The 27,950-nt window shown below is 52.2% G+C and overlaps 11 protein-coding genes across 11 annotated transcripts; 4 read left to right on the plus strand and 7 right to left on the minus strand.

The window, feature by feature from the left end:
• The first annotated feature begins 1,147 nt into the window (after positions 1 to 1,147).
• Positions 1,148 to 2,877, plus strand: HD553DRAFT_20341 (uncharacterized protein). Its single transcript, XM_046177114.1, has 5 exons — positions 1,148 to 1,345; positions 1,426 to 1,514; positions 1,582 to 1,804; positions 1,877 to 2,322; positions 2,395 to 2,877. Exons 1-5 carry the CDS (start codon positions 1,245 to 1,247, stop codon positions 2,712 to 2,714), a joined length of 1,179 nt encoding a protein of 392 aa, XP_046040550.1. The 5' UTR covers positions 1,148 to 1,244; the 3' UTR covers positions 2,715 to 2,877.
• Positions 2,878 to 4,644, minus strand: HD553DRAFT_20332 (uncharacterized protein). The gene is made up of 7 exons (XM_046177113.1): positions 4,275 to 4,644; positions 4,070 to 4,180; positions 3,989 to 3,991; positions 3,653 to 3,912; positions 3,378 to 3,557; positions 3,227 to 3,268; positions 2,878 to 3,091 (listed from the first exon to the last, which is right to left on the minus strand). Exons 1-7 carry the CDS (start codon positions 4,381 to 4,383, stop codon positions 3,041 to 3,043), a joined length of 756 nt encoding a protein of 251 aa, XP_046040551.1. The 5' UTR covers positions 4,384 to 4,644; the 3' UTR covers positions 2,878 to 3,040.
• An 840-nt stretch (positions 4,645 to 5,484) lies between these two features.
• Positions 5,485 to 8,301, minus strand: HD553DRAFT_354808 (uncharacterized protein; the record flags this gene model as incomplete). The annotated part of the gene is made up of 16 exons (XM_046183806.1): positions 5,485 to 5,851; positions 5,921 to 5,957; positions 6,022 to 6,112; positions 6,195 to 6,270; positions 6,341 to 6,498; positions 6,569 to 6,610; positions 6,669 to 6,726; positions 6,795 to 6,967; positions 7,030 to 7,077; positions 7,143 to 7,201; positions 7,262 to 7,301; positions 7,371 to 7,497; positions 7,570 to 7,770; positions 7,868 to 8,030; positions 8,096 to 8,113; positions 8,213 to 8,301. The coding sequence occupies 16 exons, from the start codon at positions 8,299 to 8,301 to the stop codon at positions 5,798 to 5,800; spliced, it is 1,434 nt and encodes a 477-aa protein (XP_046040552.1). The 3' UTR covers positions 5,485 to 5,797.
• A 76-nt stretch (positions 8,302 to 8,377) lies between these two features.
• On the minus strand, positions 8,378 to 9,549 carry HD553DRAFT_303715 (uncharacterized protein). The gene is made up of 6 exons (XM_046178907.1): positions 9,401 to 9,549; positions 9,307 to 9,317; positions 9,133 to 9,219; positions 8,987 to 9,047; positions 8,798 to 8,900; positions 8,378 to 8,709 (listed from the first exon to the last, which is right to left on the minus strand). Exons 1-6 carry the CDS (start codon positions 9,401 to 9,403, stop codon positions 8,687 to 8,689), a joined length of 288 nt encoding a protein of 95 aa, XP_046040553.1. The 5' UTR covers positions 9,404 to 9,549; the 3' UTR covers positions 8,378 to 8,686.
• HD553DRAFT_303717 (SPOC like C-terminal domain-containing protein) lies at positions 9,550 to 13,201 on the plus strand. Its single transcript, XM_046178908.1, has 15 exons — positions 9,550 to 9,943; positions 10,016 to 10,067; positions 10,135 to 10,302; positions 10,374 to 10,466; positions 10,529 to 10,607; positions 10,663 to 10,729; positions 10,800 to 11,459; positions 11,526 to 11,744; positions 11,803 to 11,978; positions 12,040 to 12,327; positions 12,395 to 12,572; positions 12,644 to 12,754; positions 12,821 to 12,846; positions 12,922 to 12,986; positions 13,063 to 13,201. Exons 1-15 carry the CDS (start codon positions 9,806 to 9,808, stop codon positions 13,128 to 13,130), a joined length of 2,388 nt encoding a protein of 795 aa, XP_046040554.1. The 5' UTR covers positions 9,550 to 9,805; the 3' UTR covers positions 13,131 to 13,201.
• HD553DRAFT_303720 (ubiquitin-conjugating enzyme 9) lies at positions 13,202 to 14,928 on the minus strand. Its single transcript, XM_046178909.1, has 8 exons — positions 14,713 to 14,928; positions 14,574 to 14,636; positions 14,342 to 14,425; positions 14,112 to 14,160; positions 13,984 to 14,007; positions 13,769 to 13,878; positions 13,573 to 13,652; positions 13,202 to 13,464 (listed from the first exon to the last, which is right to left on the minus strand). The coding sequence occupies exons 1-8, from the start codon at positions 14,713 to 14,715 to the stop codon at positions 13,401 to 13,403; spliced, it is 477 nt and encodes a 158-aa protein (XP_046040555.1). The 5' UTR covers positions 14,716 to 14,928; the 3' UTR covers positions 13,202 to 13,400.
• A 188-nt stretch (positions 14,929 to 15,116) lies between these two features.
• HD553DRAFT_303721 (ribonuclease H-like domain-containing protein) lies at positions 15,117 to 18,967 on the plus strand. The gene is made up of 9 exons (XM_046178910.1): positions 15,117 to 15,974; positions 16,096 to 16,176; positions 16,263 to 17,001; positions 17,063 to 17,153; positions 17,227 to 17,619; positions 17,688 to 18,016; positions 18,085 to 18,185; positions 18,247 to 18,721; positions 18,788 to 18,967. Exons 1-9 carry the CDS (start codon positions 15,591 to 15,593, stop codon positions 18,874 to 18,876), a joined length of 2,682 nt encoding a protein of 893 aa, XP_046040556.1. The 5' UTR covers positions 15,117 to 15,590; the 3' UTR covers positions 18,877 to 18,967.
• HD553DRAFT_303723 (uncharacterized protein) lies at positions 18,968 to 20,262 on the minus strand. Its single transcript, XM_046178911.1, has 5 exons — positions 19,859 to 20,262; positions 19,726 to 19,792; positions 19,452 to 19,618; positions 19,224 to 19,366; positions 18,968 to 19,140 (listed from the first exon to the last, which is right to left on the minus strand). Exons 1-5 carry the CDS (start codon positions 20,231 to 20,233, stop codon positions 19,014 to 19,016), a joined length of 879 nt encoding a protein of 292 aa, XP_046040557.1. The 5' UTR covers positions 20,234 to 20,262; the 3' UTR covers positions 18,968 to 19,013.
• Positions 20,263 to 20,521: 259 nt separating this feature from the next.
• On the minus strand, positions 20,522 to 21,595 carry HD553DRAFT_20734 (uncharacterized protein). Its single transcript, XM_046177134.1, has 3 exons — positions 21,021 to 21,595; positions 20,715 to 20,940; positions 20,522 to 20,643 (listed from the first exon to the last, which is right to left on the minus strand). The coding sequence occupies exons 1-3, from the start codon at positions 21,336 to 21,338 to the stop codon at positions 20,537 to 20,539; spliced, it is 651 nt and encodes a 216-aa protein (XP_046040558.1). The 5' UTR covers positions 21,339 to 21,595; the 3' UTR covers positions 20,522 to 20,536.
• A 1,964-nt stretch (positions 21,596 to 23,559) lies between these two features.
• Positions 23,560 to 26,313, plus strand: HD553DRAFT_279680 (uncharacterized protein). The gene is made up of 9 exons (XM_046178092.1): positions 23,560 to 23,918; positions 24,008 to 24,123; positions 24,220 to 24,291; positions 24,389 to 24,529; positions 24,620 to 25,033; positions 25,111 to 25,422; positions 25,488 to 25,542; positions 25,605 to 25,909; positions 25,976 to 26,313. The coding sequence occupies exons 1-9, from the start codon at positions 23,785 to 23,787 to the stop codon at positions 26,185 to 26,187; spliced, it is 1,761 nt and encodes a 586-aa protein (XP_046040559.1). The 5' UTR covers positions 23,560 to 23,784; the 3' UTR covers positions 26,188 to 26,313.
• A 179-nt stretch (positions 26,314 to 26,492) lies between these two features.
• On the minus strand, positions 26,493 to 27,851 carry HD553DRAFT_303732 (ribosomal large subunit biogenesis-related protein). The gene is made up of 4 exons (XM_046178912.1): positions 27,613 to 27,851; positions 27,216 to 27,484; positions 26,959 to 27,127; positions 26,493 to 26,853 (listed from the first exon to the last, which is right to left on the minus strand). The coding sequence occupies exons 1-4, from the start codon at positions 27,777 to 27,779 to the stop codon at positions 26,778 to 26,780; spliced, it is 681 nt and encodes a 226-aa protein (XP_046040560.1). The 5' UTR covers positions 27,780 to 27,851; the 3' UTR covers positions 26,493 to 26,777.
• Positions 27,852 to 27,950: the final 99 nt, after the last annotated feature.

Consider the following 27,950-nt stretch of genomic DNA (forward strand, 5'->3'; position numbering starts at 1 on the left):
TCCCGGGAATTTTTTTTACGCTCAGGGGTCGACCGCACCGATGGCAAAGCGCGACCCGTCTGGGCGCTGGACGTATCGCTCATCAGCTGGATTGGCTTTGGCGAGATGCAACCACGATACCAAGCATGTGAGCGATATTCCTAGAGATCCTGGAAGCCTTCCTAGCTATTCGAACCCGCAAGGTAGGCTGGATGACCAGAATACGAGGACAGGCAGGCGTTGAGCGCAAGGAAGATCCGATACACAGCCTTGCTGCTGATGTGGTCCTGGATGTGAAAAGCGATGAGTGCAAAGGATACCAATAATGACGATGGGCGACGGATGACGACGAGCTGGGTCCCTGTCGATCGTTGTTGATCGATTGCTTGATTACTGAATTACTGATCTGCGCAACGAGGAACGGCCGCGTATCGCGCATATCGAGATGTAAAGCCCTGGAACTTGTAACGACACGGCAGAGCAGGGAGCACGAGAGCGATCCAATTCCTCGAGATCCCTAGATCCACCTATACTGCGACTACGACTTGCGACTTTGACGTCGATGCGGTATCACCCGTACTTTCGTAGATCGTAGTTCTCGTCGTCATCATCCCGTATCTCGCAGTTCAAGGTAGCCAATAATGAAGGTCGACGAAGAGAAATCCCTGGATCGACAGGCCCGGGTGCCGGCTGTGTCGTCCGATTGGGCGACGAGGGCGGAAAAGGGGCGGTTGCAAGAACGGCAAACGAGGTGGATGTGATGAATATATTTCTGACTGTCGCCCGCCGAAGGGAAGAACTGCGAAGGTCCTTGGGATACCCTGGGCGCTGGACGGGCTGTGCGTGTGTGTGTTCGGAAGAAGCGAAACTGTACGAGAGTGGATATGGCCAGCAGCCCAGATCGACGGCGAGCAGGGGAGGAGTGAGACACACGTTTTTGTGGAGCGCGGGCTCGGGCGGCACCAGCAGGAGCGCGGCCAGCGGGGAGTTACCACGCGAGAATGACGACGCCACACTTCTGATTCACGCGAGGGTGACGACGACGATCCCCCCTTCTGCGCTGCAAATGTCATGGGAATGCGAAAGATCGAAAAAAGCTCGAGAAGAGTCAGGGGATATATAGCTACACACACTCAGGTCGACATCGTCTCTTTTGCGTCAAGATCTGCTCCCTTTCAGTCGTAGCACATCCTCCTTTAAAACAGGAAAATCTCTACAATCCGCATCGACTCCATACGCCAAACTCATAATCCATAATCCTCATAATGAAGTTCGCTGCCACCGCCGCCGCCGCCACCGTACTGGCCACCGGAGTCTCTGCCCAGGTCTCTTCGCCTATTCAGCTCTTGCAGTACGCTTCCCGACTGTAAGTGACCCTCGGTCCAGCCATACGTGGCAGATAGACCTTGTGATACTAACTCTCTCACGTTCGATGCGCGTTTATAGGCTTACCGCGGAATGTCGTGAGGCGGTCACTGGGCTCGTTACCGGATCGGAGTTGTCGCAGTGCTTGCAGGTCAACAATCTCTTGCCCAGTAAGCTTCATCCCGCTTCTCGCTCAAATGGTCACATCAGACTGACCACAAGCATTCTCGTGAGCAGTCCTCAACAACGTCAACACCTCGGTCATCCCCAACATCAACGACTACCTCACCGGCCTCTGCTCGGCCGACGCCTGTAACCAGACGACCATCGACAATGCTACCGAGACCGTCACTACCGCCTGTGCGACCGACCTGTCCAGGTTCGGAATCAGCGAGGGTTTGGTAGAGTTTATCATGAACGCCTACCCTACTGCCAGGGAGGTCGCTTGTCTGTCTACCAAGTGAGTGGTCTTGTTGGTGCGGGCGCGAAAAGGGAAAGATCCATGTGCTGATGCATGCATTCCCTCTTGCAGCGACACCTCGCTCCTCATGGCCAACGGAACCTCCATGATGTCCAACGCCTCTTCCTCTATGAACTCTACCTCGAACATGACCACTTTCTGCCCTACCGCCCTCCTCTACAAGGCCCAGGACTACCTCGGCGTCAACCTCACCAACAACTACATCGACTCTCTCATCCTCGGTGCCAACGCTACCGCTTACCAGGAGATCCTCGCTATTCCCCACAACGGATCCGTCATCGCCGACTTTGGATGCAACGACTGTGTCGCCGCCGGGTTGGAGATCGTCATCAGGGATTACCCTCAGTTGGAGAACTTGACCTTCAACTTGAACGTTTCGGACGTCGAGGAGTACACCAACTATAACTTGACCGGGTTGAACCAGACCGAGAGGGACAACACCACTTGGACCGTTGCCAGGCTTTACGAAGGGTTCTGTGATGTCGACGTTCTTGCTAGTGAGTCCCGCTTTTTGAGTATCGTTACACGCGCCCAGCGACTGATGATGTATTGTTTTCTCTACCTCGTAGACTCGTCGCTCCCCGCTTCGATCAACTCGACCGCTTACAACTCGACCGAGGAATCCACCACCTCGTCCATGATGTCTTCGATGATGATGTCTTCCACCTCGGGCTCTACCGCCACCGGAGCTGTCGCTTCGGCCACCTCTGCCGTCCGATCATCAGCTAGCAGCGCCGTTGCTTCGGCCACCTCGCTCCCTGCTCCTGTCGCTTCTGCCACCTCGGCCGTCGCTTCGGTCCTCCCCGTCCCCTCGCAGGTCATCTCGGCTGTCGGTGGAGCCCCTTCGGTCCCTGCCACGCCCACCAAGCGATGGGTCAAGTGGGAGTAGACTTTTCCGTCTACTTTCCCCCCCCTCCTTCCAGCAAAACGATTCTTGTCAGGCTAATTGACGGTTGAGCAAACTCACCAGGACGACCAGGATAGCTCTCGTACTAGGACCTGCTACTGCTTGCTTGCCTCACATATATAATACATCTCATATTTAGATTTCTTTATACCTCGATCTGTTTCTGATATACACGCTACGAGGAAATGTATCCCATTAGTCTATCAAATCAAATGCGAATGCTGCGTGATACAAGTTGACGAGAGGCCTCAGCGAGGACAGGACACAGTCCATATAGCCTAAACCTCGGACCCTTTGACAATCAGCCTTCAATGACGATCGTCGGATTCGTCCGAGATTGCTGCTAAGAAGTCGACCATCTGATGACATGACAGAGTGAGACGATCGAGTCGGGATGGACCAAGCCGATCAGTGAGATTGTATGGAGGTTTTATCATCCAGCCAACTGGCAATTTCGCTGCGAGGCGATAGAAAAGGAAATCCGTTAAACTTACGGTCTGATGCCGTTTCTCCCCCTCCCGTTTGCCCATATCCGTCTATTCTCAGTCGACATGCAACACGATGCCGCCCGACCCATCAGATTCGTCTGGACCACATTTACATCTCATAAAGGTCGCAAGAGCAACCCAGCCAAAACAAACTTACCTTAAGTCGATCTTTAATCAAGAGCAATTTGTCGTAAAAATGCTGAATAGAAGAACCTTTCCGGAGTGTCTCTAGTTCGGCGGCTTCTTCGGCGTTTAGGTCCCGCTCTCGGTCCGGTTTCGATGCAGGGACGTGCAGGGGTCTGTTGACAGCTGATGAGTAGGCCGCTACTCGGAGGATCTACATCAAGAGCAGCGAAGAGACGAAGTCCGGAAAGTAAGGGTAAGCGGTGTGACAATACGATGGCGAACATAAGCTGGCAAAAGTGGACCTACCCCGAAGGCTCCGATAGCATCCAACCTATCCGCATCTTGCACGCAACACAGTACGTCCCATTTTCCCTCTCCCTTCAGTTGCTCTTCTATCCGGTCCCATTCGCCTGATTGACGGAGCTTCTTTTCGGTCGACCAAGAGATGTAAGGGATAAGATGGAGGATGTCATTTGCCTGACTTGTCGTTAGATGTTTTGTCGTCAAGGGAGAGGAGAGAAATGGAGAAAGGGTCTCCGAGAGGGAGGATGCGTTTGTGTATTTGGCTAGAGGGAAAAATGAGCACGAGTTGAGTGTGTGCAAGTCGATAACTCGCACGACGAGAACTCGAGCACAACATACCATCTGATCGTCATACATAAGGTCCGGTGGCTATCACCAGTCAGGCCCTGTCTGAAAGAATCAAAAGTGCCGGAGACTGACCTGCCATGTCGTGAAAGAGAGCCACCAGTTCAACGAGCAGGTCGTCGATCATATGGCCGCTCGCTTGCAGATCCCGGCTTAGACGCAGAGCCGTATTTCGTACCCTGTCCACTGCACAGGTGCAGGATTCACAAGAAAGAAGACGAGATCTAAAGCAAGATCAGCTTTGGATATTGGGCTTAGGTCAACAGCTGACAAGACTTGCCGTGAAACCAATCGTGGCTAGGATCGTAAGCCTGCATATGCTGCTTGACGAGGCTTTCGGCCTGTTTGATCAACGCCGACCGAGTTCGAGCGTCCATGTCGGCTGACATCCTTGAGATTGGGATACGGTTTGGTTTCAGAGGTACTAGCGGGAATTGCGGTAAGCTTGTGGTTTGCGGTCTTTCGCGATGTTGCTCAGCTAATATTGCTGGATCTTGCTGCGGCTTGCAGCGATGTATACGAGTGTTGGGTTGAAGTGGACTGGAACCACGAAAAGTGCTTCCGGTATGAATCACGTAAACAGACTCGTCGGAAGTAAACCTAATCACTAATTTCGTTGCGCTTCGATCGACGATCCTCCCTTGGCTTGGATGGAACGCACAATTATACCGAGATCGAAACGAAATTGGAACGATACATCTCGACTGCCCCGCGTGAACCAGGAGTACGACCACTCGAGATGATAGTGACCTGTCTCGCTTGTCGCCATGCTCGCCTATGGTCTTGTAGCCATCTACTTCCTGATGAACACCACACGTCGCTTTCGTCGAGCTGCAACGATAGGTAGATCCTCTTTAGTAGTTTGAGTTAAGTTAGGGTCTTGGGTTCAACCCCCGGTAGCATAGTTTCTTTATTTCCATTATATAGGCAGCTGCCAAGTGTCCAATGGATCGTTGAAACACATGACCGATGGGCCTTACAGCCCCGGGGCGCGGTGCTTCTACTGGCCTGAATGAGTGTGGAGGGTCCTTGGGAACGAGCTCATTGTCAGGGAGTAAGACGCTGTAGCCCCGGGGTAGCTAAGGGACGAAAGCATCTTTTTGACACTGACTCGCGATACGGCCAGTCTCTCGCTTTCGACTTCCATGCGCGCTCCAGTGTGCCTTGTGATATTGTGCATCGTGCTTACAAATTTGTTCATATCCCAGATCGTGGTCTGCGGCCATATCATACACGACACATATGAAGGCGATCTCGTTCATCGTGTCACGACTTGAGCGGTATACGTATGACCGCCGTGTCAACAGGTCTAGACGATGAATGGAAATGCACAGCCATATCATCATTCCCCATCGACATTCACTCTGAACGTCAGACAGTGGATAGTCTCTCGTCAAGTTTCGAGGCCGAGTTCCTTCGATCACAACACCGTCCTGTGATTATATCTCCAGCTCGCCGGTGGATCGGTCGTGACTAGATCCGCAGCGTGGACTCGTCGTTTACATCATTTGGTGGAGACTGACTGCAATTCTGGATGATAGTAACGTGGAGACAGTCGATTTTGTATGCAATCGGGTTGTTGCTGTAACCGAGTTGTCCATCGGTGGTATTGTCGCAGCGGAGAAGCCCTCACGGTTCCTACCAAACCGAAGCTCTTGACCAAGACTCTCTGGAACATACCCGTTTCAGACGCTCGTGCAACGAGACAGACCTGATATGCGTTACGATGAATACGATGCGATTCTGGCAAGATGGCTTGACACCAAACAATCACGATAACCCCTAAACGTTTCCCATACCCGTCTACTCTGAGCTAGCTCCCAGCTCGTGCAAGTAAGAACCCAAGAGCTTGCTTCCCTGTAAACGTGAGCGGCAGGATCAGTAAGCTGAAATACGCAAAGAGGGGCAGATCGACGGAAGACTTACCCTGATGAAGTTGTCGGTGTCGAGCTTCTCGTTCATTCTGCGCGGAAGGGAAGAGATACGTTAGTATCGTGTATCTCGATGATTCTACACAGCTGACTTACGAGTGAGCACCGTCGTCACCTCGACCCATGGGCAGCAGCAAGACGTTGATCTTGAGCGCATCGGCAAAGGACAAGGTTACGGGGATGGAACCTAAGAGCAGTACGTATAGAGGTCAACGACCGAGTCGTTCGAGCAGTCGCTTGGTCAAGCCACGCTTCTGCAATGTACTGACCTCCTTCACGGGTGTAATCGGGGCTGATCCCGTAAACGTCCTCGGTAGCCTTGTGAGCGGCCCGGTAGTTGTAGTGCTGCAGCATGAATGACGGACTAAGTCAGTACCCCTGGTCGGGCAAAGAATGCCACAAACATCAGACTGACGTTGGGGTCGGCCATCCAGGGTTCACCTCCGTGGACCATCTCGACGGACATCTTGCACTTGGTGTCGATCTTGGCAAACTCTTCCTTGACGTACTTCAGGACGCACTCGGTGACCTTGGCGGTAGTCATGTCAGGTACCAATCGAATCGAGAATTTGCCTGTCGAGAAACAAGGAGAACATATTAGCGAGATGCCGCTTCGCGTAATAATCAAGAGTTGAAGGTTCACCATGCACGCTAGCGGGGATCACGGTCTTGCATCCGGTACCGTCTGATCATGATGTCTATCAGCGGATCGTCTAGATTTTACGCGCTGTTCAGTAACTCACAGAAGGCACCCTCGATACCGTGCAAGGACAACGAAGGGTATCGCATTCGGCCCATGAGCTGCATCGACCCCAGATTGATCAGCCAAGCCCAACATAGAACGGCCTGACGGATCCGTATAGACTCACGGTGTTGACCTTGTCGTCGTGCAGGGTGATGGCAGCGCCGACGGCATCGTCAAAGTCGCTGACCTCGGCGTGGATGGCCTCGTACCTTGCTCGCTCCTCGTCAGTGAGAGGAGCGACCATCTCCTTGATTCCGGGAATCAAGATTTCGCCCTTGGAGGTTACCAGCTTGGACACTGGTCAGCCAGGTTGATGTTAGCTCCACGTAGTCATCACGATGGACTTGTCGTAAGCTTACTCAAGGTGACCAAGTCAGTCATGGGCTCGTGGACGGCAGCACCGAACACTATCAGAAGTGTGATCAGCCAAAAATCAGCTCAATCCTCCGCATCGGCTACAATTGCGACTCACCTCCAGAGTGCAAGTCCTTCGAAGGGCCAGAGACGGAGATTCGGAAGTAGTTGACTCCCCTGATTAGGACATCGAAATCAGCCTCATCGTCTGCTTGATCCCTTGTCCCGTTCACTCACCTCAATCCGTAAGTCAAACAAGGAGTGGTAGTGTTCAACCCTATCACATTCCACACACAACCTGTATCAGCTGGTCGTCACCGTGGAAGAGGAAGAACGTTCGACTCACAATAGTTGTCCGAGATACAGGCACAGTCGACGCCCTTGAAGAACTTGTCCTTTTCCTGCTCGATAAGCTCGTCGAGTCCTTCCGAGCCAGACTCTTCCATCCCCTCGAAACACATCTTGATGTTGACCTATCACAAGATTGCGAATATATTCCCAGCTCAGCGCCCTCATCCCGCATTCGACATTCGGCGGCCACTTACGGGCAACTCCACTCCCAACTCTTTGTGAGCCTGGAAGACGTTCAGCCAACCCAAAATCGGGCCCTTATCATCCGAAGATCCTCGACCGTAAAGCTTGCCGGTACCTTCAGGGTCCTTGGTCAGGGTGAAAGGGTCGTAAAGCCATCCATCGCTCTTCTCGGCGGGTTGGACGTCAAAGTGTCCGTAGATGAGGACGGTTTTCTGTTCGAGTATACGAGTTGTCTTTCCATCAGCTTCTCCTGCTATATCGGGATAGACGGCTTGGAACCGTGATCCCTCTTGACGAGACATAACGTACCTTCTTAGGGTCGTTCCCCAATTGTCCCAAAAGCGCAGGGGGCAAATCGAGCTCCACTCCGTCCAACATCTGTTTACCGAGAGTTCGCTTCTCTACGGTCGCACCGAGGCTCTCGAGTTCGGCTTTAAGCCAGTCGGCCATGGCGAAGACATCCTTGCGTCGGCTGATCGAGAGATTGAGCAAGATAAGCGTTCGTTTAACCAAAATCTCTGCGTCAGGTGTACGTACGCAGGGTCTCCAGAGACACTGTCAGAACATCATACAAGGTCAAGTCGTTATCGAATCAGCGATCAGCAATCCTCCTTTCGATATCGTCATTCTCGTTCGTCCTGCAGCATGACTCACGAGGGGATCGAGACGGCCTTCGCCAATCGGTCGATGAAAGCATCCTGGTGCTCATCGATGTACTTGAGAATCTCTGCGGGAGCGGGCATCTTGTTTTGTCTGAATCTATCTGTCTTGCTATGATAGCTGGGTGCGGAGTTCAAAGGGTATTTTGCAGATGATTGTGAATGGGCTACCCCTATATATACCACGACGGTCAACACAGATTTTGATGACCCGCGTGATCACGATCGGCAACGACCGAAGCGACAAAGAGGTCGGAGATCGTTCGAGAACAACGGAAGGTTCCCAATGCTCGTAAATGCTCCATACACTATTAGCTATTTGAATCGCATAGTGTAGTGTACGAGGTATATTATACAATCGGATAAGTCTCTCTGTGTATAGAGACGATTCGCAGCCATGTCGCGGCTTAGTGGCTGCCAAAATCGATGATCCCAATTTCTATGTCCTGCTTGTCCCCGGTAGGTCTCTCTACTTTTTGTTATCTTTCGCTTCTACATCATCCAATACCAAGAATGAGCATGAGACAGACCTTAGCAACCGCATCTTTATGGTAACGACGATCGAGAAAGGAATACGGACCTCTACGCGTAGCATCCTCCAACAACTGCGTATCTACCGCTCCTGTTGGCATCTGAACGTATCGTACCACGGACCCTCGGATGAAACAGTTCTTGATGGCCATCTGAATTGTAGTGCGAACACAAGCGGGTATTAGCGAAGCTGGAAGCCTCAGACCAATGGAAAAAGAGAGGTGGTACGATAGCGTACCATGTGAGGAAATCGCTCGGGGTCCGAGACCTTGATGTTATCCAGTCGGATGTTCAGGAACCTATGTGAGCAGCAACCAAGTATGCTCTGTGAGATCCCTTGTGGTCTATAGAGCTGGAGCCGTCAAGAAAAGGGATACGACGTACTGATCTACCGACTTCAACGTTCCCATGATACACAGATCGTTCTTCAATTCCACCGTTACTACTTGCTCTGTGAGCGTCTTGAAGACCCTGCGTCATCGTGAAACGTGATATGATGTACGTGTTAGCGATGCCACTCCACTTCAGATGTTATGTGAAGATAGCTTGGAGGCTCACGAGAACATAAGCTGCGTTGAGGAAGGGTTAAGAGGTATTCATGCCACAATCAGTCTCCCCGGCACCATCATCAGTGCGTTTATGAGAAGCTCACCATCTTGAAGAGACCTCGACTTGCAGCTATCACGAGGATCCGAGTAACCTACGGGACTTGGCGGTTGTATCGTCCCATCTATCACCTACTATGTACTAGGGAATTGAGCCGCAAGGTGTATCGACATCGAACCCCGGCTCAGGGGTGACCTCGTGACTGACGCGGACTGATAAACGTCAAGATGTCCGCTACTATAGCCCCGGAGATGATTCATCTCCCACATTCAAAACAACGGACCCTGTACCCTGGCAGGCTAGCAATAGCAGTTAGCAGTTGACAGAAGCTGGATGCTAGAGTTCCTTCCCTGCAACTTCAACATAGACCAATCTCTCGCTCCAGCGTCCGTCCCTCTTCAGCTGGTGACTCGAGGCCTCTTTTATTAACAATCAGGACGAGCGCAGCAGGATGTCACGAACGGTCACAATCTACTGCTTAGATGTTTCGGAAGGGATGACGGAGATGGTCTCGGACCCCAGTACCGGAGAAGAGGTTCAGAAGATAGCACTAGCAAAGGAATACATCCAGAGGAAGATAGCTCCCAAAGTAGGTCGGGATAGGATGTCGATTTCCGAGCAGGTGTACTTGATATCGCTTCACTTGTATTGGCAACTTTAGATTCAGTCGGGACGCAAGACGGAATATGCCGGTGTGATCACCTTTGGCGGAGGTACGCACATCTGCCTGAGGCTCACTTGTCCAAGCATACTTACTTCAAAAAATCGATTCCTCCGTAGCGACGAATAACCCGTACTTCGCCGCCGATACCAATTCTCACCCCGAAGCTGAAGCAACGGATCCGGCCGACTACATCGGCGTAGCATCGGTCATCTATCCTCAGACCGCGGCTCCGGCCATGATCAGCGTCGTCAAGAGTATCAAGACGGGGAAGAACCCAGCGAACCGTCAGTATCGCTTTTCAGACGACCAATGTTACATGTCATTCTGATGGTCATGCTTGTTATTGGCGGAATAGCTCTCGCGGCTCTTGTGCTTGCGCACCAGAACTTCACCGACGATTCGAGCAAGAGCAAAGGGTTCAAGCGGGAGGTTGTCGTACTCACACACGGTATGCACTTTCATATCCCCCGCGTACCAGTACTATGGCTGATCTTTATCGAAATCGTCTAGACAAGGCAAAACTGAAATCGGATAACTGGCAGATGGTCATGAACATGCTTTACGAACAGGAGATCGTCGTAAGATGGATGTGAGTTTGCAGGCCGGGGATATACTGGGCGGAAGACTGAGTGATGGGTCGGTAGCGGAGTTGGGTACGATGCTCGACCGACTGACGAGTTACTAGAAGACAAACCGGCATTCGATCAGCTGGTAAGCGAACATTTTGGGCGCAGTCACCCTGCTCGCCAAACCTGTAACTGAGCAACTACCGATTTGGCAGCCAAAATCCGAGCGCTTTTGGCGCAAGTTCATCCAAAAGATGGCAGAGGTGTGTAAAGACGACGACGATTCGAAACAACCAGCTCTCGGCTCTATCGACCTGGCTTTATCCATCGCTCGGGGACCCTCTATCAATCAACCCGACTCGGTACCTATCAAATCCATATTTCGTATAGGCTCGAAGGAAATCAACCCGGATGAAGGGATCGAGTTTCCGGTTCGTTACAGCAAGGCTACAGCAAAGGCATCGCCTATGAGCTTGAAAAAGGTCATTGCCAGTGAGCTTTTACCGCAGAACCGTCTACATACTGCAGGGGCCAGTCAATCGCAAAGTCAAGCTAGGACTGCACCTCAGACGGCCAGCGCGGGGATTGAAGCGGATATCACGCCGTTCAAACGATATACCGTGCTTGTTCCGAAGACCAAAGACGACGACGATATGGATATTGACGTGACAGCACTGGATGCGTCCAAAATCCTGGGCACGGACGATCAAGAAGCGAAGCCGGAAGTTGAATACGAAGAGCGAGAGGTCGAAGAGGAGAACCTCGTCAAGGCGTACAAGTTCGGGAAGACATGGGTTCCGATGCCCAAGGATATCTTTCCAGAGATGGAAACCGTCGCTGGGATGGATGTGGTCGGCTTCATGAAGGCAGCTGGGGTAAGACGCAAAATGAAGTCGACGGAGCGGAATGATCAGCTTACCCAGTCGTTCGTATCTCGATAGATGCGCCGGTATCAAGAAATGGGCGAGGTCCGTTTCATCTGGGCAGAGCCGGATAATCACAACTCGCAGATCCAGCTGTCAGCTATCGTTCAAGCCATGGTCCAGAAAGACTATGTTGCGGTGGTCCGAACAGTAGACAAAAACAACAGCCCCCCGAAAATTGGCGTTTGCAAACCGGTCATCGATGCGGATCAGCTGCATTACTTGTACTGGGTCCAGGTGAGTCTCGGTTGCTTTGGCTTGATCGAACATTGGCTGACTGCTACGAAGCGTCTAGATGCCTTTTGCGGAAGACGAACGATCGTTCTTCTTCCCATCCCTGAACGACCTCTATAGCAAATCCGGAAAGCAGATAACGGAGCATCCGTTACTGCCCACCGATAACCAGTTGCTGCTCATGGACAAGCTCGTCGAGGGAATGGACCTGGACGTCTACGAGGAGGTTGAGGACGAGTAAGCTGAAGCACCTTCCATTCTCTAAGGTTGGCATAGGTTGACACCCAGTTCTGGATAGAGTGGAGTACCCCTGGTTCGACCCGTATACCTCGTCGAACCCTGCCATTCATCGACTCCAGGAGGCTATCTTCCACCTCGCTACCGTATCAAACCCAGAAGAAAACCCGGTCGGTCCGCCTCATCCTGAGCTGATCAAGTATCTGTACCCACCCATGGAAGTCGTAAAAGAGACGGAAGCGGTCGTCAGGGAACTAAAGCGTGAGCTCAACATCAAGAGGGTCCCGCCGCCGGTCAAGAGGGCCGAACGCAAATCGGGACGAGCCAACGGAACTGCAGACGATTCAGAGTCAGTCGGACGTTTCTTACTGACCTGGGCGACAGTGCACCGTACTTATCGCACATTGTTTGCCTAGAATCGATATCGATGCGCTGTTCAACAATCCTGCTGCAAGCGGATCGCAAGATCCACTGACTAGCGCTTCGAAGTCTGGCGAACACAAACCAAAGACGGGTCGTGTGATCAGCAACGAAGATCCTGTTGGCGACTTTTTGAGACAGGTAGAGCATGGTGGCGACATCACTACGAAAGCCGTGAGATGCTGTCCTTTAGAAGAAGTTGCAGGAGCGGCGTCGGCTGAACGCAGAGCAATCTACCATTGCAGATGCAAGATCTGGCCGAGGTCAGCAAGGAGATCGTCTCCACGTCGTTCTCAAGCAGCAATTTCGGAAAGGCCACCGATTGTTGGCAGACAATGCGGGAACAGGCACTTCTGGTAAATACCTTCAGTCTTGCCAATCTGACAGGCGGCGACTGATCGATATGTTCGGTCATACTGCAGCTGGAGGAAAGCGAGCTGTACAACAGGTGGGTCCAGTCTACATCGCCTGAAGTCATCTTGCCTTGTCCGCTCACATTTGCGTTCATCTCTATGCATCACAGTCTTCGAGAAGAACTCAGAACGTATATCACGGCGGACGACTTTAAGCACAAGAACTTTTGGCAATGTACGTCGGCGTCTCTCGACCTGAAATCATCTCTCTTCATATCTAACGCTATGAAATCTCGCGACGATCACGACAGACTTTGAAAAGGCCGAACCGTCACTCGGCCCGATCTCGGAAGCCGAGGCCGAAGCTGCTCTCAGCTAGAAGAGTAACACGAAACGAATGGCAAGGCCGTGCATTGGCATCACCATCACGAACGCTTTCAGGGTTGCGGAGACGGTGTATATATGTATTGTATATGTATGACGAACGCTCTGGATGGAATAGAGGGCTCTCACGGTGACACCCAAAAATCAATCGATTCAGTGAAAAACGAGGCGAGGCAAGGGGATGGACAACTATAACGAGAATTCGTGCGCAACGAAACCCGTTTTGTTTCACGAGGACGATAATAGAATAGAGGGAGGGTAAGGACTACTTTTGTACCCTCTCCTTGGCTTGTTGCTTGATTCGCCTCTCGTAAGCGACCTTGTCGTTCCTATAAAAAACACACGAACGAAAAGGTCCCATCGGAATCGGATCAGCAACAGGCCATGTACAAAGCGTTGTTTCCTCTTCGAGACGGTCGGTTCCGCCTCGAACTCACTTGAACATGGTGTACGCCTCGACCTGGGCGGGATCGGAAGCGTTCGGATCGTTCAACAGGTCTTGAATCCCCAGAAGCAACTAAACACGTCCATATACAACAAAAGCAATCCAGAGATAGAGTCTAATCAGCTTCCCTTCCCTTTACCCGAGCTTGAAGAGAAAGAAAATTTTGAAGGGAGATATAGAAGGCTGACCTGTTTGATAGTGATAGTAGGTTTCCAAGCCTTCTCTTCATCCAAGATCGAAAGACAGATGGTCCCCGAGGGGTAGACGTTGGGGTGGAAGAGAGGCGGGGTGAATTTGCCTGCGTTACGGTAATGTGCACAATTCCAGGGTGGTCAGTCCGATTGCGAGAGTCGAGCAGGGGAGCGAAGGGGAGGAAAGGGGGAGGCGTTGGGGCGTAACGTACACTTTGGTGGTCGTTGAGGATAGTCTATATCATGCAGCATACAGAGAAATCAGGTTCAGCCTCAGGGTTACTCGGCGAGATAATAGGACAGGTAACGGTGAGATTGGAGGCAGGGGTACAGCACTGACCTTCGGGGAACGTCATTGTCACCTCATACAGCCCTCCTTCCCAGTTGGTCTATGGTCACATTCCGTCCGATCATCCCGAGTATGTAAAAGACAGACAGAGATGGGAAATGCAGAACAAATGACGAGACGGTCAGCTAATCAGTCTGGACTGGCGGCCGGGATGCGAAAGCAATGGAATGGAAATGGCAAGAAAGAGTAAACGGAGAATACGACAGAGCAGAAGGACTCACCCCGACTTTCCCCGGGATACCGACCTCCCAGATCATCAAGTTCTGAGAGCCGTCCGTCTCCTTCTTCGGTCGAGCGAAGAAGCCCTGCAGTACCAAGCCCCGTATAGTGTTCCAGATCAAGCCGGGTCGGGCCGACATCGAGGTGTTACGAGAGGAAAGGCGAGAAGAGGCAAGGTCAGTAAGTCAGCAGCCAAAGGAGAAAAGAGGGACACGGAAACGGTCCAGGACGTACGAACGGGTGGTCTTTCCTCCATTGCTTGCGTTCTTCAGCGAGACGGTTTCGACAGAGGCTGGACTGGTAGAGGTGAGTGATGTGACATCAATATTGCTCAATACCAGCTAATTTTAACCGGTGTGTCCGACGGACTGACCATGTCGTTGCGAGTCGAGTTTTGGTTTGGTCGTTAGGAAGGTGGGAAGATGACCTGAATTAGTCTTGTTTATTTTGACCGATTGTGACTATTTGTCGTATATGCCAGTCGAGCGGGGGGGAGATCTAGATGTAGAAGAGAGTCTAGATGCAGAAGATTGCAGAATGCAAGACAATAAGGAGCGAGGGTAGAAGAATGAATGTGCTGAGGTCGACCAGTCACAAGATGGAGAATGTTAAATGGAATCTCGAGCTGGTTGCCTCTGTTGGTAAAGAGTGACCGGCCCTAGGGTATCCCTCAACCCAACGAATTTGCTTCCGCGCTTCTGACATCGACTGATCAGCTTTCCCAAGATTTCAGAAGGGCGAGCGAGCGAGTTGCAAGAATTGCAGAATCGACCTCCATATACAGATCGTCTCATCACCTGCACCTGCATAGGATCTAGCAGAATCTCATCACTCTGTCAATCACAAGGAGCTAGATCTAACGGGCCCAGGCTATCGCCACATCTCGCCGTCCTGTTCTCGAGAGCCTTTACAGCCTCGCGAGGCTATAGCAGCAAGGCCGTTCCCGATCCCAGCAAGTTCAAATCGAAGTTGCCATTGCGATTGCCGATACCTCCGAGGACGACGCAATTGCAACGCTACGAGAACCTCTTCAAGCGGAATCAAGAGAAAAGACTCGAGAGAGAAAAGTCATTGACCGAGGGAGACAAGGTCGCTTCGAATTTGGTAAAATTGCGAGATCTGGGTGGAATCACGATCACAGGGCTTGTACCTCAAGGCGAAAAAGCAACGACGACAGAGGACGAAGAGACATTGCGTTTGCGGAAATTGAGGTTGAAAGCCTTGGCTAAAAGTCAATCTGGATCTGAGATCATGTCGAGTTCATCATCGACCTCGAGCCCGACCGCGAGCGCCGGTGAGGCGCTGGACAATACCGCTCGACCCTCCACCCTCTACGATCACCTCCGATCATCCCTCACACCCCTAGCTGGCCAAGCTGGCGAACTAGGCGACGCCGAAGACCTTAAACTCCATCGGACGCTGGACCGATCGTTCGCTAAACGACTAGACAAGTCCAGCGAGCGGGTCCTGAACCTCGCTAGGAATTTGATTCAGGCTGTGGACAGTTCGAGGAATGCCGCGAGTGGCAAGAGTTCGACGGGGAGGGTGAAGCAAAAGTTGCAGGAGGAGGACGATGTCGTACACGAATTTACGCCTAATGTGCAGGATACCGTGGATGGGTTGTTGGAAGCTACGGTGGGTCCCCCGCGCATGGGACTTTGATGTCTTTTTACAGGAAGAGGAAAGGAAGGCTGATTCGCTAACTAACCGGTCGCTTGGAATCCGAATCGCTGGATCGTGGATTTTGGTCTGGTAGGATATCAACCTGGATATCGCTACGGGTCGACGGAAAGTTCCTGCTGTGACCGTTCGACCAGGTGCACCGATTACGAGAGAGGTCAGCCCTGAGCTCATAATATGAACTCTCGAGATGAAATAGTTCAGCCTACTGATCACCGCATCTCGTCTACTTGAACATGATAGAAACCCCGAAAAATCGATATCGAAGGCACAAACCAACTTCCCACCCTCGCACCCGAGATTCTTCAAGCCGACATTCCTAAACCACAAGATTCGTTTACACTAAAGCCTGATAACCGATACGATGCACCGGCTTGGCAGCCGACTTTGGAGCATAAACATCATGCGATGGTCCCCCTTGATTACGTGCCTACGCCGGCGAGTTCGAGGGCTGGGACGCCGTTCTTTGGGGAGACGGGCAGTAATGACGGAAACGGGACGGGAACCGGAACGACGTCAAGGGACCCTGTCGTCAAGCCGGATTTCACCAAACATCCTTATTACCACGAGACGAAGCACCTTCCTTACCCCTCCTCGTTGTTCATCAACAAACCCGCCGTACCTGTCCAGCCGTTCGCATCCACGCCGTTTACTTATGTTGATACCGAATCCGCTTATCGGAGCATGGTGGACAAACTACAAGCGAGCGACGAGATCGCCGTCGACCTGGAATACCACGCCACACGGTCTTTCACCGGTTTCTTGTGCCTGATGCAGATCAGCACGAGGGAAGAGGATTTCGTCGTCGATCTCCTCAAACTCAGGGACCTTGTCAGGAAAGACAAGCTTGGCGGAGTCTTGGTCGATCCGGCCATCATCAAGGTCTTCCATGGGGCGGAGAGCGATATCCTTTGGTTGCAGCAAGATTTCGATATCTATGTGGTCGGGATGTTTGATACCTACCATGCGACGAAGGTGCTCTGTAAGCTGAGCTGAGAATCTGGTACCCGCGCTATTGAACTGACTCGAGGTCGGTTTTGTAGGTTTCCCACAACATTCCCTGGCATTCCTTCTCCAGCATTATTGTGATTTCGTCGCGGACAAGCGATATCAGATGGCGGATTGGAGGATCCGGTAAGTGCAGCTCCTTGCAACGTTCTCTGTGCGAGTGATACTGACCCGGCGAACACTCGGTTTGATACGATAGACCTTTACCGCAGGAGATGCTGCATTACGCCCGGTCAGACACGCATTTCTTGCTCAACATTTACGATCAATTACGAAACACCCTCCTCGAGCGCTCAGAGGGCACCCAGGATCAGGTCCGAGACGTCCTCCGACGCTCGGCGGAGACGGCCATGAAGCTGTATCAGAGGACCGTCTACGACGAAGAGCTAGGAGAAGGTTCTGGCGGATGGAAAGGTCTGTTGAGAAGTCGGCTGAGCCATCGAGGGGCTTTGGCGAAGACCGCCGAGTATGGGAAGCCGGGGGATCCGATGACGTGGGGGACGTCCGAGAGGGGGTTCATGGAGGAACGGGTGTTTAGAAAGTTGCACGCCTGGAGGGATGCCAAGGCTCGAGACGAGGACGAAAGTGTACAGTGAGTAAAGATGGCGTGCTTTCTCCACATCGGCGAAGGATGACTGAGAGTTTGAATCGGTCCTGCAGCTACGTCATGCCGAGCATCCTCTTGTGGAACTTGGTCAAAAAGCTGCCGACGACCGAGACAGAGTTCGTGAACACCGTCTACGTAAAGAATCAAATCACAAGAGCGAGCAAGGACGAACTCCTTAGGTTGATCGAAGAGGGACGGAAAGAAGGTTCAAAGAACTATCGCGACTCGCTTCAAGCGCTTTTGGACGCGCGCGAAGTCGACGGGGATGTAGAGATGGCGGATGCGGACCAGGGGAGCGAATCTGATGCTACCGTTGTCGGGGTCTCTAAACCTAAGATCGAGCTCTCCAGGCCGTCATCGACGTTATGGGACTCTGCTACTGGTGAGTGGATGGAACGATGCGTTGGCCTATCACTCGAGATTGTGTGTGCTCAGCTCTGCCGACTTTAGCTTCGAGCACCCCAGCCGACTGGGCAGCACAGGCAGCGAGTCGTGTGCAAGCCGTTCAGAGCGCTCTCTTCGGTCAGGCGTTGGCCAAAGCTGGTCCTAGCGTTAGTCAATGACAGGCATCGATACAGATCAGTAGCTGACACCGGGACTCGGTCTACACAGTCAAAGCCTGACTCGGTCATGCGTAATATCCTCTCTCAGTTCAGTTCGACACCCAAACTCGAGATCGATGATCCGATGGAGGGTCAACAGACACAGGACGCCGAGATGACATCCGCCGACGCTGTTCCAACAGAGCCTGAGCAAGTCCCCTACGTTCCCGCCGCATCACGTACTACCAAGACCAAGGCTGCTAAGAAGGACAAGGACGAGGTGGTCACGGTGAAAAAGGCCAAGAAGCGCAAGGCCGAAGTGATCCCGCCTGCTCCGGAAGCGACGAGCGAAGCCGTAGCCGAGGTGGAACCCTCGCCCGCAAAACGCATCAAGGTCAATGGAGAAAAGGCCAAGGGCAAGAAAAAGGCGGTCAAGGTGGAGGAAATACCCGATTTCGACTATAGCCAAGAGCCGAACCAGTTAGATACCTTTGCACCAGAGAGCACGACTGGCAAGATCAAGAAACAGAAAAAGCCCAAGAAGCGTAAGTATGAAGCGCTGCAGTGTTTTGATTGTCAGTAGCTGACACCATGTCATTCCCACATCGTAGCGATCGTCGACACGTCTGCTTTCCGCAAACCTCCTCAGAATCCCTCCGACCTCAGTGCAGGAAATCGGTCACGAACCTTCAAGAAGTGAGAGGCTGCCGAACCTCTGCCGCAAAATCGCATCGTTACCAGCATTTGTGTAGATATAGTCATGCCGTTGTACGCTACATGTGTAACCATTTCGTTATGTTATTCATCAGGTGTCGTTATGTATCTGGCTGCTGTTCTCTAATGTCGCAACTCATTCTTGTGGTCCATATCCACATCTGGCGGGTCGCTGATCGATGATGGCTGCGTTGCCGTTGACTTGATCGACCTCAGGTCTTGCAGCCTCCGATTGAGATCCGCGCATTTCCTACAATGAACACGGAGGTGATGGAGATCAGCCATCAAGCGGTCCCAACACAGGAAGGAAACAGCATCAACCGCCGAGCTCACCTTTTCATCTCGACCGTCTGTTCTCTTCGGCGTTCGATCTGGGCTTTGAGCATCAACTCCATGGTCAATCGAGCTTGAGCGTCACGAAGACTGTTTGTCACCAGGATCATGGCGAGTCCTAAGGAATGCATGTGCCGGGCGTACTATGTCCGAAGAAAAAGGCTGAGCGTGAGTAGGAACACTTCATACAGTGGTTCACGTGCAGTCAGGATGAGCTATCACACTTACAGGCTCGCCTTCGGACATCCATCTATTGCCGGTATCTCTCCAGAACTCTTCTGTATCTGCGGCGAATTGGTCGGCCGGCCGAAGTGTTTTGGTAAGAGCTTCGATCAGCTTGAGTTTGGTATGTAAAAGCGACCTGAGGAGGAGGTGTAGGTATTGTCGATCCGTCACTATGGTACAACGACATGCAGTATTTTCACGGAAAGGAGTTCAACGGTGCAGTAAGCGGCGAGGATCAACATGATACTCAGAGCACCGAAAGGTTGGAGGAGCTCACGTTCGACGTCCGTGGGTCGGAATGGAGGGAGGTTCATCTGATGTTCGCTTGCAGGTTGAATATCTAGCTAAGAAGCAGACAAGGTAGATGGTCAGAGACGACGGGAAAGAACGCGGAGTGAGACAAAACTCACTGCGTGTGAAGTTCCGAAAGCTTCCCAATAACCACTCTCGATCATCCAGTCCACCCTGGGTGGCTCAAAGAGGACCCGAGTTCGGCTGGAGAGATCGTCCTGGTTCCCTGAAGCGAAAGGATTCCATGGCTGCTCCTCCTCCTCTACGGACTTGCCATCGACGCCCTCAGCCCTCGAAGCGGCTCCACTGCTCTCCCAAATTTGGCCTCGCTCCTGGTCGGCAGCTTGTTTTTGCTGGGCTTTGTGTGCTTTCCAAGCGGCATCCGTGAACGCCTTGTAATAGTATGGAGGTACGGGGTAGGTCCGGTTGACCATGACCTGCGTTTGGGCCTGCCGGGCGGCAGCCGGCTCGGTCTGATCTGGCTGTTCTTCCATGGCATCGATCTCACGATAAAATAGCTGCAAGATAGCTTTGTATCGAGTATTAACCAGTTGGATATCACAAAGCTGTAGCCAGACCCAAGTCCATCCCTTTGACTTTGGGCCGGCCGAACGGATAAGGATTACGTAAGCTCATGGGGTGGCGTTTCACTGCAGCTGGGTGCTATTGCTTTGTCTCTATATCTGAATGGAAAATCGTACATATCGTATGGCTTCATATGTTTGATATTACAGCGCTAGCAACAGTTACAGAACTATCGTACAATGACATGCATACGACTCCTCAAGAGAACAAGATCAAGCAGAAGGTGCGGGCATTACGGCGAGACCAGCGGTTCCACCCGACGATTCATTCCTTTCCATCCAAACCTCGCAACAGCTGTCGCGCTTATCCCCATAGCCCCCTGTGATCGAAGAATCATAAAGGATCAGTATCTCTCGCTCAGGTGCGTCATTCAAGGTCTGTGCTATTCACAAATATCAGAATTCGCGTCGTTGCATGGCATAAAGGGGATCCCAACATCTCCTTGACCATCCCCAACCTTGTCAGGGGCGGCCCAGCCCTCGTAGATCCTACATTCTCCGGTAGGATTGTAGAATTCGAAACCACGGCACTTGGGGACAGCCGAGCCCTTGTTGAGAGCGTCGCACCTGTTGGCGCAATCCAGCATATTCCCGCCTTTAGTAGGCTCACCGATGGTCTGTGAAGCGAAATGCGCCGGTAATAGTGAATGGGTCAAAGGGTGTTCGGTCTCCCAGGATTTAAACCGGAGGTACTTACGGCCGATCCCCAAGGATTGACTGAGGATCCAGAGAAGACCGAATAAACGGTGCCTTGCTTTTTGGTCGAAGATCCAGGGCAAACCTCGATTCTCTTGACTTCGACCGCTAGGGCCGTTCCTGCCATGAGCGCGAGGAGCACGTTGATTTTGAAGAGCATGGTCGTTTTTTGTGTTGTAACTTTGCTTTTCCTCGATTGCAATATGTATCGCATAACTGAGAACAGCAACCGCAACAAACGACTTTGTTCTTGAATCCTGTTATACTTTTCCGACGTGACCACCTGTGACCTTCCCTTTGTGCCATGCCTCCACATCATCCATATTTGATCTTCCTGGTACAGAAGGGGTCATGTTTCTGCCCCTGAACATCTGCCCCTACCCCCTGACGTCAACACGTTTCATATGTCATTCCTTTACGAAACCTCAGGGGGTGTTGCCAGCCATACTTGATGCGGTATATCGGTACACACTTGGCCGGGTTCACATTCTGTTGGAACGCGCTGGCAACAACGCTTGAAACAGGAAGAATCGGTTTGAGAGCCTTTCTATCGGTTTGAGAGCCTTTCTATCTTGTCGCACCCTAGGCTCAGTTCGATACTATTGCGCGTTAGCCTATCTTGTAATAAGCGCTCTGAGATTGTTGCAAGGAAGGCTGTCGGAACGGCTTACTTTGCATCTTAGTGTCCTCTTTATGCCGTTGTCGACCCTCTGATCCACATTTGCACCCACCTTTCACCTCAGTAAAGAGGTTGGTGAGTCTATAGCTGCCTACGGATTGAGTCGGTGACGCTGATTGATATCGGCCCGGTGGGATGTTGGGAAGATATAGCAAGCTGATCCTGCGTTCAACTCGTACGGTTTGCCACACCTTGCGAGCAGGAGTTGGACCGAGAGGAGAAGGTACACGCAGTCGGTCTAAAAATGGTAGCTGATGAAGCGCTTTACAAGTTCAAGAATCAGCAATCATCCCATCCGATATACCACAACAAAAGAGGTACTCGAGCGCTGAACGTAGGCATAGGCTAGCAAAAGAAGTCTGTATTCGCAGCTACATCAGTCACAACGACGACAATTGGCTCTTTACGACTACATTTGGCTCTTTCATATCAATCAAGAACCTCACAAGCTTAATCGAACTCACGGGTACGTTCATGCTCAGACGGAACGGCAAGCCTAGTAATCGCTGACCGCATGTTTCGTCTTCACGCGGATCTCGCTGAGTACACTCACATGGAAATGGCGGCTCCGTCCCCAGTACGACACGGCGTTGCACTTTTCGCACTTAACACGCACAACCTGAGGCAACATCCGTTCAGAATGACGATGAGGGTCGAGTGCCAACTGACCGGTTGTGAAGGTGAAAACTCCGTACAGCATAGTAGCATCTTCCTGTCGAGGGTTTAATCATCCGATAGAATGAGTCCTTGAGATCTTTTCACCGTTTCATGCGCGTTCATGGACCGCGATCCGTGCTCACCCACGGGCCACGAAGCGCCACCACCCACCCTCAAGCAGTCACCGGCGATACACGCAAATGGACATTCACATGTGACTCCCGCTTGTCGCCATCCTCATCATGACGATAAACAAAACAACACACAACAAACGCCCTTTCAAACCCTCCAAACAATCGGATGGTCATCGCCGATAGGTCGCTTGAGGCGTGAGGCGGACGTACAATGCCCGAGGACTATATCCACATGTCGCATCAGCCTTTCGGTGTTGCTCTATCAAGTTACCGCCGGGAGATACTATTCTGCTGCAAGATGAGTTCGTGCGCGATGCGATGCAAACGATTGTTTACAAGACGTCAGAGTGAATCAGGTACACGATTCGATTCGCCCTCGTCGGTCAGATGTTGGGATTGGTCAGGGACGAGGTCCCACCAGGCGATATGAGATCGAGGGGTAGCCCCGTGACCTTGGTGATTGTTGTTGTTGTGGTACACGCCGTTGCTGGTGCATTGCTGTCATGGTATTCGTTGCTGTTTCTGGCCATAAACAAAGCGAAATGTAGACACCGGAACACGGGCAGACGCTCGACAAGCCGCAATAGGAGTTTCGCTTGCAGCACAATGGATCAATGGACCGGCCGTACCAGACAGAGGTATTTGCGCTTTGTTCAGCTGATTAGCGATCGGGTAATCGGCAGTGACCCAGCGGGCAGATCAGAGGTGGATCTCGATCGTTTGTTGTTCTGTAACGATTGGCGTTTGTTTAGCGATGCGGCGATCGCGTGCCTCGCGAATCTGTGGTTGTGGCGGTCTTTTTCGGATCCGCCCGTCCCTGACCACCACCCCTGACCATTCCGCGCATGCCGGACGTGTTTTGTCGACCTCGGGGCTTGGGAAGGGGGAGCGAGGGACGTCCCTGTCGAGGTACCGAAAGGGGCTTCTTCGTCGTCGTGGCGGCTTCGGTCATCATCGACATCAACAACAAATTCCTTACAACGTGCTCGTCTTCGCGCTGATCCGGTTGGGACTGCGTGTGGTGAAACGGGGGAGATGCATGGTACTGTTATGATCCGATCAGCTGAGCACGGGCAGGATCGGACCAGGGAATCACCAAGGATCATACGTATATAACCAGAGGTAGAGAGCAAATATATCCCAGCGAAATTCCCTCGAGCCGGTCTCTTCTCTCATTCATCAAGACGATCCCGCTCCGACACCTCAACACCGGCAGAGCCGACCTCACATCACAAACGCTCATTCGCACATCACACTCTTTTTAATTCTCCGATCAACGTCCCAATCTCGAAATCATGAAGATCGTCGCACTCCTCTCAGCTCTGGCTGCCTACACCGCTTCCGTCGAGGCCTTCTTCATCCTCACTCATCCCATCTTGGAGGTGACCCGGTTGGACCCTATCATCAACCCCGGTGAAGTGTCTTCCCAGTGAGTCTCATCCCGCATCACATCACGCCCGACAATTTTTGATATCAAGCTAGATGACTTATATATGGACATTGGACTTGATACTATAGCATGCACACCATCATCGGAGGATCCAACTTTGACAAGACGGTCGACTACGCTTCCACCCAACAGGGGAAATGCACGACCGCCCCGATCTCGATCGACAAGTCGTCCTATTGGACCCGTGAGTTTCGTTGCTCAACCTGTCAAAACTTCTCTGTGAGGTTACGTGCGGGCGTGGGCTAAAGCGTTTTATAATCATGCAATTACTCTATGGCAGCTCAATTGTACAGCTATTCGGAGGGAAAGTACACTATGATCCCGGCTAGCTACGTCAACACGTATTACTTGCGTAAGTGTGCTATCTCCGTTTTCATCTCCTATCTATGCAATCCCCCGTGAATTCGGTCTGATCGGCTTTATCCTCGATTCGATTCTATATCCCACAGCCCGATCAAAGAAACTCCCCGTCGCCTTCCCCGAAGGTCTTCGGATGGTTTCCGGAGATCCCTACAGGAGGACGTTCGACCCGAAGAACCCGGACCATCAGGCTATTTCTTTCGTCTGTTTGACTGGGCAGAGTCATTCTGGTAAGCCCCGCTCCGTCTTGAGGTTTCCAAGTCTACCGATGAAGAGGTTCGCTCAAACGGATGCTATCACTTGACGCTGGGTTACATCAGGTGACGCGCGGTACAACCAGAGGAACTCGTTCTTCGAGGTTCCCTGTGATGCCATGAGGATGCAAGTCAACTTCAGGCAATGCGGTAACGGACAGCTAGACAGCCCGGATCATAAGTCACACATGGCCTGGGCTTCTGGCGGTCTGGACGGAGGAGACTGCCCCGACACTCACCCTATCGCCTACCCCGAGTTGTTCTACGAGTTCGTCTACCCTGTCGGACAGTTCCCCTTCAACACCACCGCTGGAGCTATCAATTGGGTCTTGGCTAACGGTGATACTACCGGATACGGGTTCCATGGAGACTTTATCTCTGGTTGGCCTCATGACGATGGTAACGGTGTCAATGTCCTCGAGTCTGCTATCCAGACTTGCAACGGTGATACCGGTTTGGGTATCGGAGGAGTCTTGGACGGTATGTCCAGGGGTTGAGAATGAATGAAACCTGGCAACAAGATATTAATTAAACCTGATCCGCATATCACATTATAGACTGCCCGGCCTTCTTGCCGCACATCAACAACGCCGCTGCCCAGGCCTGCATTCCCGAGAACCCCCTCGTCAGCGAGAACATTGGCGACCACGGACCCCTCGACCGTCTTCCCGGCAACAACCCGCTCTGGGTCGGAACCGGTCCCAAGCCCAGCTTCTCCGATTACACCGAGAGTGCCGGGTTCGTTGATGTTCAAGAGACCTTGACTACCGGATGGTCAGACCTCGGCTGTTTCGCCGAACCCAAGGGGAGCCGTGCGCTTACCGCCGCTTCCACGACTTCGGACTCTATGACCAGGAACACCTGTATCGGTGAGTCTCTTATAGGCTTGTTCTCGCTTTGATTACCTTGCTGATAGCATTGCCTCTACATGCAGCCTTCTGTGCTGGCAAGGGCTTGCAATACGCTGCCGTCGAATATGGAAGGGAGTGGTGAGTAGCTTGCGTCCTACTGCTCAGCGACGATCGAGGTACTCACAGCTCTCATCATCCAGTTACTGCGACTCTCAGCTGAGGAATGGCGCCACCTTGAACGCTACTCTCGACTGGTACAAGTGCAACATGAAGTGCTCGGCTAGCGAATACGAGACTTGCGGAGGTTCGGCCACCTACGAGCTCTTCAACAACCCCGACCTCGCGCCCGCTGCTATTTCTACCCAATTGCCTTCCGGTTGGCAAGATGCTGGATGCAGGGCCGAAGGTGCTGGTGGACGAGCGCTTGTTGGATATGCGACCTCTGGGAAGAACATGACCGTCAAGACCTGTGTCGAGACTTGCGCTGGGCGCGGGTACTCTATCGGTAAGTAGTTCGCGCGGTTTGAAGCGCAACGAATGGGCCATTATTGACATAAATGTCGCTTCTCAGCTGGTGTCGAATACGGTCAAGAATGCTACTGCGCCAACTCGTTCAGCAATGGCGGCGGCGCCACCGCTTCTGGATGTACCATGTCGTGCGCCGGTGATGTCACCCGAACTTGCGGAGGTTCGAGCCGACTCAACGTCTACAGCAACAACGCCACCATCTTGGGCGCTCCTGCCGCTGCCAGCAAGAAGAGGTCGGTTGCGCTTCGAGTTTAGATGGAAGGAGGACGGCATATAAGCGGATGAGAACATTTTCGATTTTTTATCATTTTATGCCACTGAGCCTTCTCGATGTAATACGATATCTGTGACGTCAAAAGAATAGGATATGGATTCGCAAGACGTGTCGAGACTCAGTGTGTCAATCGAACCCCTGCAGACTGACGAGCAGCGCCACTGCTTCATCATGGTGGTACATATCTACGTGAAATAGTCCATCACAAGGTAGAAGTTGGACCGGTGTCTTCTATCATTCTTCCACAGAGCCCACCTGGCCGGTCTTGTCCCAGCGCAGATTAGCGGGAAGTTCCCGCAAAAGCTCTCTAAGCTCGTGCGGATGACGCCTCGGACGCTGCCAACCACCCTTTTCCTATCGACGCATGTCCGATAGCTCGTGATGATAGATAGTATACAACGACGGTGACGAAATTATTCTCGCCCGCCGTGTCCCGCCTATTCGTACATGATGTTGTTACACTCTAGTAGATCATACACGCCTGGCCAGTTTGATCAAACACCGAGGCGGTCCAATTTTACAGGACGACTGGGAAAAGCAAACGAGAGATATAATGGAATCGAAGGGGTGATCAAGCGAGGTCCATGGACCCGCCTTCCCGGGCCGCCCGTTGTTTTAGCTTTTCAGCACCCCCAGCCTTCTTGATCCTACGTATCGATATCACGGCGCAAAAAGTCAGCCTTCCCATCTTCTACCGTCTCACTCATAGTAACAGAACCAAAAGGCAATATAACCCATATTCGAAGACTCACATCCTCCCGATTTCCCCGCTCGTCTTCTGCCAGACGTTCAATTTAGGATCCCTCGCCATCGCTGCTCGGTCGTCCCCATACTTGACGACGAGCTGGGTAAGCCATTCTTTTTCCGAGGTCGAGGTGTGGCGTTTAACGGGGGTGGCGGTTGATGAGAGGACTTCCAGGGCTATCATGCCAATGGAAGAGTCCAGAAAGGTCGAGGTGAGCATCCAGGCGAAGTTACGAAAGGAGGCGAAGAAGAGCACAATGCTAACTTTTTACGACCTCGGTCTTGGCAGGAACAGGCGCAACCTCCTTCTCCTCCTCATCACTATCCTCCCCAACCGTCTCTCCCTCTTTCCCAACCTCCTCCTCGTTGTCGTCTTCGGGCAGGATGACATCGACGACGTTCCCCTTGGCATCACGCACGATCCTCCCGTACCCGCTGATCAGGTTCTCTTCGGCCTCTTTGATGGACTGTTTCGAGGTCGAGTTGGAACTTTGGTCCAGGGGGATGGAGGTTAAAAGTCCGAGGGCTTCGTAGCTGAAAAGATAGGGAGATCGTATCATATCAGTAAAGTCCGTCCGGAACAGACGAGACAACTTGAATAGCTGACAATCGGGACCGCGACTAGACGGCCCGGAATCGAATACAGCCAATTTGATACTGACTTTTGCCTGACAGTCTTCTTCTTGTCCCACCCCTGTTGCAAAGCCAAGGGACCTTTCATCGTAGGCGCCTTGTTCATCTTGGTATGCAGTCGACGGAGCCCGTTTGCGTTCGGTTTCCCACCGGACCCGCCGTTCTTGTTGTTCTTGCGTTGACGAGGGTTAGGCATGGTAGCAAGTGTCTAACTTCTAACTGTTCGGTTGAGTTGGCTTGAAATGGTTGGCAGAATTGCTTAGGTGTGTTTGAATGTGATGGTGGAACAGGTGGAGTTGAACTTGAGATTGAACAAGTTCGGCCACTCGCTCAACTTTTCGATCTGCTTCCGATAAACTTCCGATAT

This window comes from Filobasidium floriforme, assembly GCF_021052385.1.
Source record: "Filobasidium floriforme strain CBS 6241 chromosome Unknown HD553scaffold_1, whole genome shotgun sequence".
NCBI classification, from domain to species: Eukaryota; Fungi; Basidiomycota; class Tremellomycetes; order Filobasidiales; family Filobasidiaceae; genus Filobasidium; species Filobasidium floriforme.

Bases quoted from the DNA above. Each gene is read 5' to 3' on its own strand.
- HD553DRAFT_20341 (XM_046177114.1), top strand. From the start codon at position 1,245: ATGAAGTTCGCTGCCACCGCCGCCGCCGCCACCGTACTGGCCACCGGA. The intron at 1,515-1,581 runs GTAAGCTTCATC...TCTCGTGAGCAG, and splicing joins GGTCAACAATCTCTTGCCCA to TCCTCAACAACGTCAACACC. The intron at 2,323-2,394 runs GTGAGTCCCGCT...TCTACCTCGTAG, and splicing joins TGATGTCGACGTTCTTGCTA to ACTCGTCGCTCCCCGCTTCG.
- HD553DRAFT_303715 (XM_046178907.1), bottom strand. The intron at 9,048-9,132 runs GTACGTCGTATC...CTGCTCACATAG, and splicing joins ACGTTGAAGTCGGTAGATCA to GTTCCTGAACATCCGACTGG. The intron at 8,901-8,986 runs GTACGCTATCGT...ACTACAATTCAG, and splicing joins CCGAGCGATTTCCTCACATG to ATGGCCATCAAGAACTGTTT.
- HD553DRAFT_303717 (XM_046178908.1), top strand. From the start codon at position 9,806: ATGTCACGAACGGTCACAATCTACTGCTTAGATGTTTCGGAAGGGATG. The intron at 9,944-10,015 runs GTAGGTCGGGAT...TGGCAACTTTAG, and splicing joins AGAGGAAGATAGCTCCCAAA to ATTCAGTCGGGACGCAAGAC. The intron at 10,303-10,373 runs GTCAGTATCGCT...TTGGCGGAATAG, and splicing joins GGGGAAGAACCCAGCGAACC to CTCTCGCGGCTCTTGTGCTT.
- HD553DRAFT_279680 (XM_046178092.1), top strand. From the start codon at position 23,785: ATGAAGATCGTCGCACTCCTCTCAGCTCTGGCTGCCTACACCGCTTCC. The intron at 23,919-24,007 runs GTGAGTCTCATC...TTGATACTATAG, and splicing joins CCCGGTGAAGTGTCTTCCCA to CATGCACACCATCATCGGAG. The intron at 25,543-25,604 runs GTGAGTAGCTTG...CTCATCATCCAG, and splicing joins GTCGAATATGGAAGGGAGTG to TTACTGCGACTCTCAGCTGA.
- HD553DRAFT_303721 (XM_046178910.1), top strand. From the start codon at position 15,591: ATGTCGAGTTCATCATCGACCTCGAGCCCGACCGCGAGCGCCGGTGAG. The intron at 15,975-16,095 runs GTGGGTCCCCCG...TTGGTCTGGTAG, and splicing joins ATGGGTTGTTGGAAGCTACG to GATATCAACCTGGATATCGC. The intron at 17,620-17,687 runs GTGAGTAAAGAT...TCGGTCCTGCAG, and splicing joins GACGAGGACGAAAGTGTACA to CTACGTCATGCCGAGCATCC.
- HD553DRAFT_303720 (XM_046178909.1), bottom strand. The intron at 14,161-14,341 runs GTGAGTCCTTCT...ATGTGACCATAG, and splicing joins GTATCCCGGGGAAAGTCGGG to ACCAACTGGGAAGGAGGGCT. The intron at 13,653-13,768 runs GTCAGCCTTCTA...GGACGTGTTTAG, and splicing joins CTACTATCACTATCAAACAG to TTGCTTCTGGGGATTCAAGA.
- HD553DRAFT_20332 (XM_046177113.1), bottom strand. From the start codon at position 4,383: ATGTCAGCCGACATGGACGCTCGAACTCGGTCGGCGTTGATCAAACAG. The intron at 4,181-4,274 runs GCAAGTCTTGTC...GCACCTGTGCAG, and splicing joins TAGCCACGATTGGTTTCACG to TGGACAGGGTACGAAATACG. The intron at 3,092-3,226 runs GTAAGTTTAACG...TCATGTCATCAG, and splicing joins GGGAGAAACGGCATCAGACC to ATGGTCGACTTCTTAGCAGC.
- HD553DRAFT_303732 (XM_046178912.1), bottom strand. From the start codon at position 27,779: ATGCCTAACCCTCGTCAACGCAAGAACAACAAGAACGGCGGGTCCGGT. The intron at 27,128-27,215 runs GTTAGCATTGTG...TTGGCATGATAG, and splicing joins CAAGACCGAGGTCGTAAAAA to CCCTGGAAGTCCTCTCATCA. The intron at 26,854-26,958 runs GTGAGTCTTCGA...ATCGATACGTAG, and splicing joins AGCGGGGAAATCGGGAGGAT to GATCAAGAAGGCTGGGGGTG.
- HD553DRAFT_20734 (XM_046177134.1), bottom strand. From the start codon at position 21,338: ATGATGTGGAGGCATGGCACAAAGGGAAGGTCACAGGTGGTCACGTCG. The intron at 20,941-21,020 runs GTAAGTACCTCC...TTCGCTTCACAG, and splicing joins TCAATCCTTGGGGATCGGCC to ACCATCGGTGAGCCTACTAA. The intron at 20,644-20,714 runs GTGAATAGCACA...CTTCGATCACAG, and splicing joins CGACGCGAATTCTGATATTT to GGGGCTATGGGGATAAGCGC.
- HD553DRAFT_303723 (XM_046178911.1), bottom strand. From the start codon at position 20,233: ATGGAAGAACAGCCAGATCAGACCGAGCCGGCTGCCGCCCGGCAGGCC. The intron at 19,793-19,858 runs GTGAGTTTTGTC...TCTGCTTCTTAG, and splicing joins CTTTCGGAACTTCACACGCA to CTAGATATTCAACCTGCAAG. The intron at 19,367-19,451 runs GTAAGTGTGATA...CTTCGGACATAG, and splicing joins GGATGTCCGAAGGCGAGCCT to TACGCCCGGCACATGCATTC.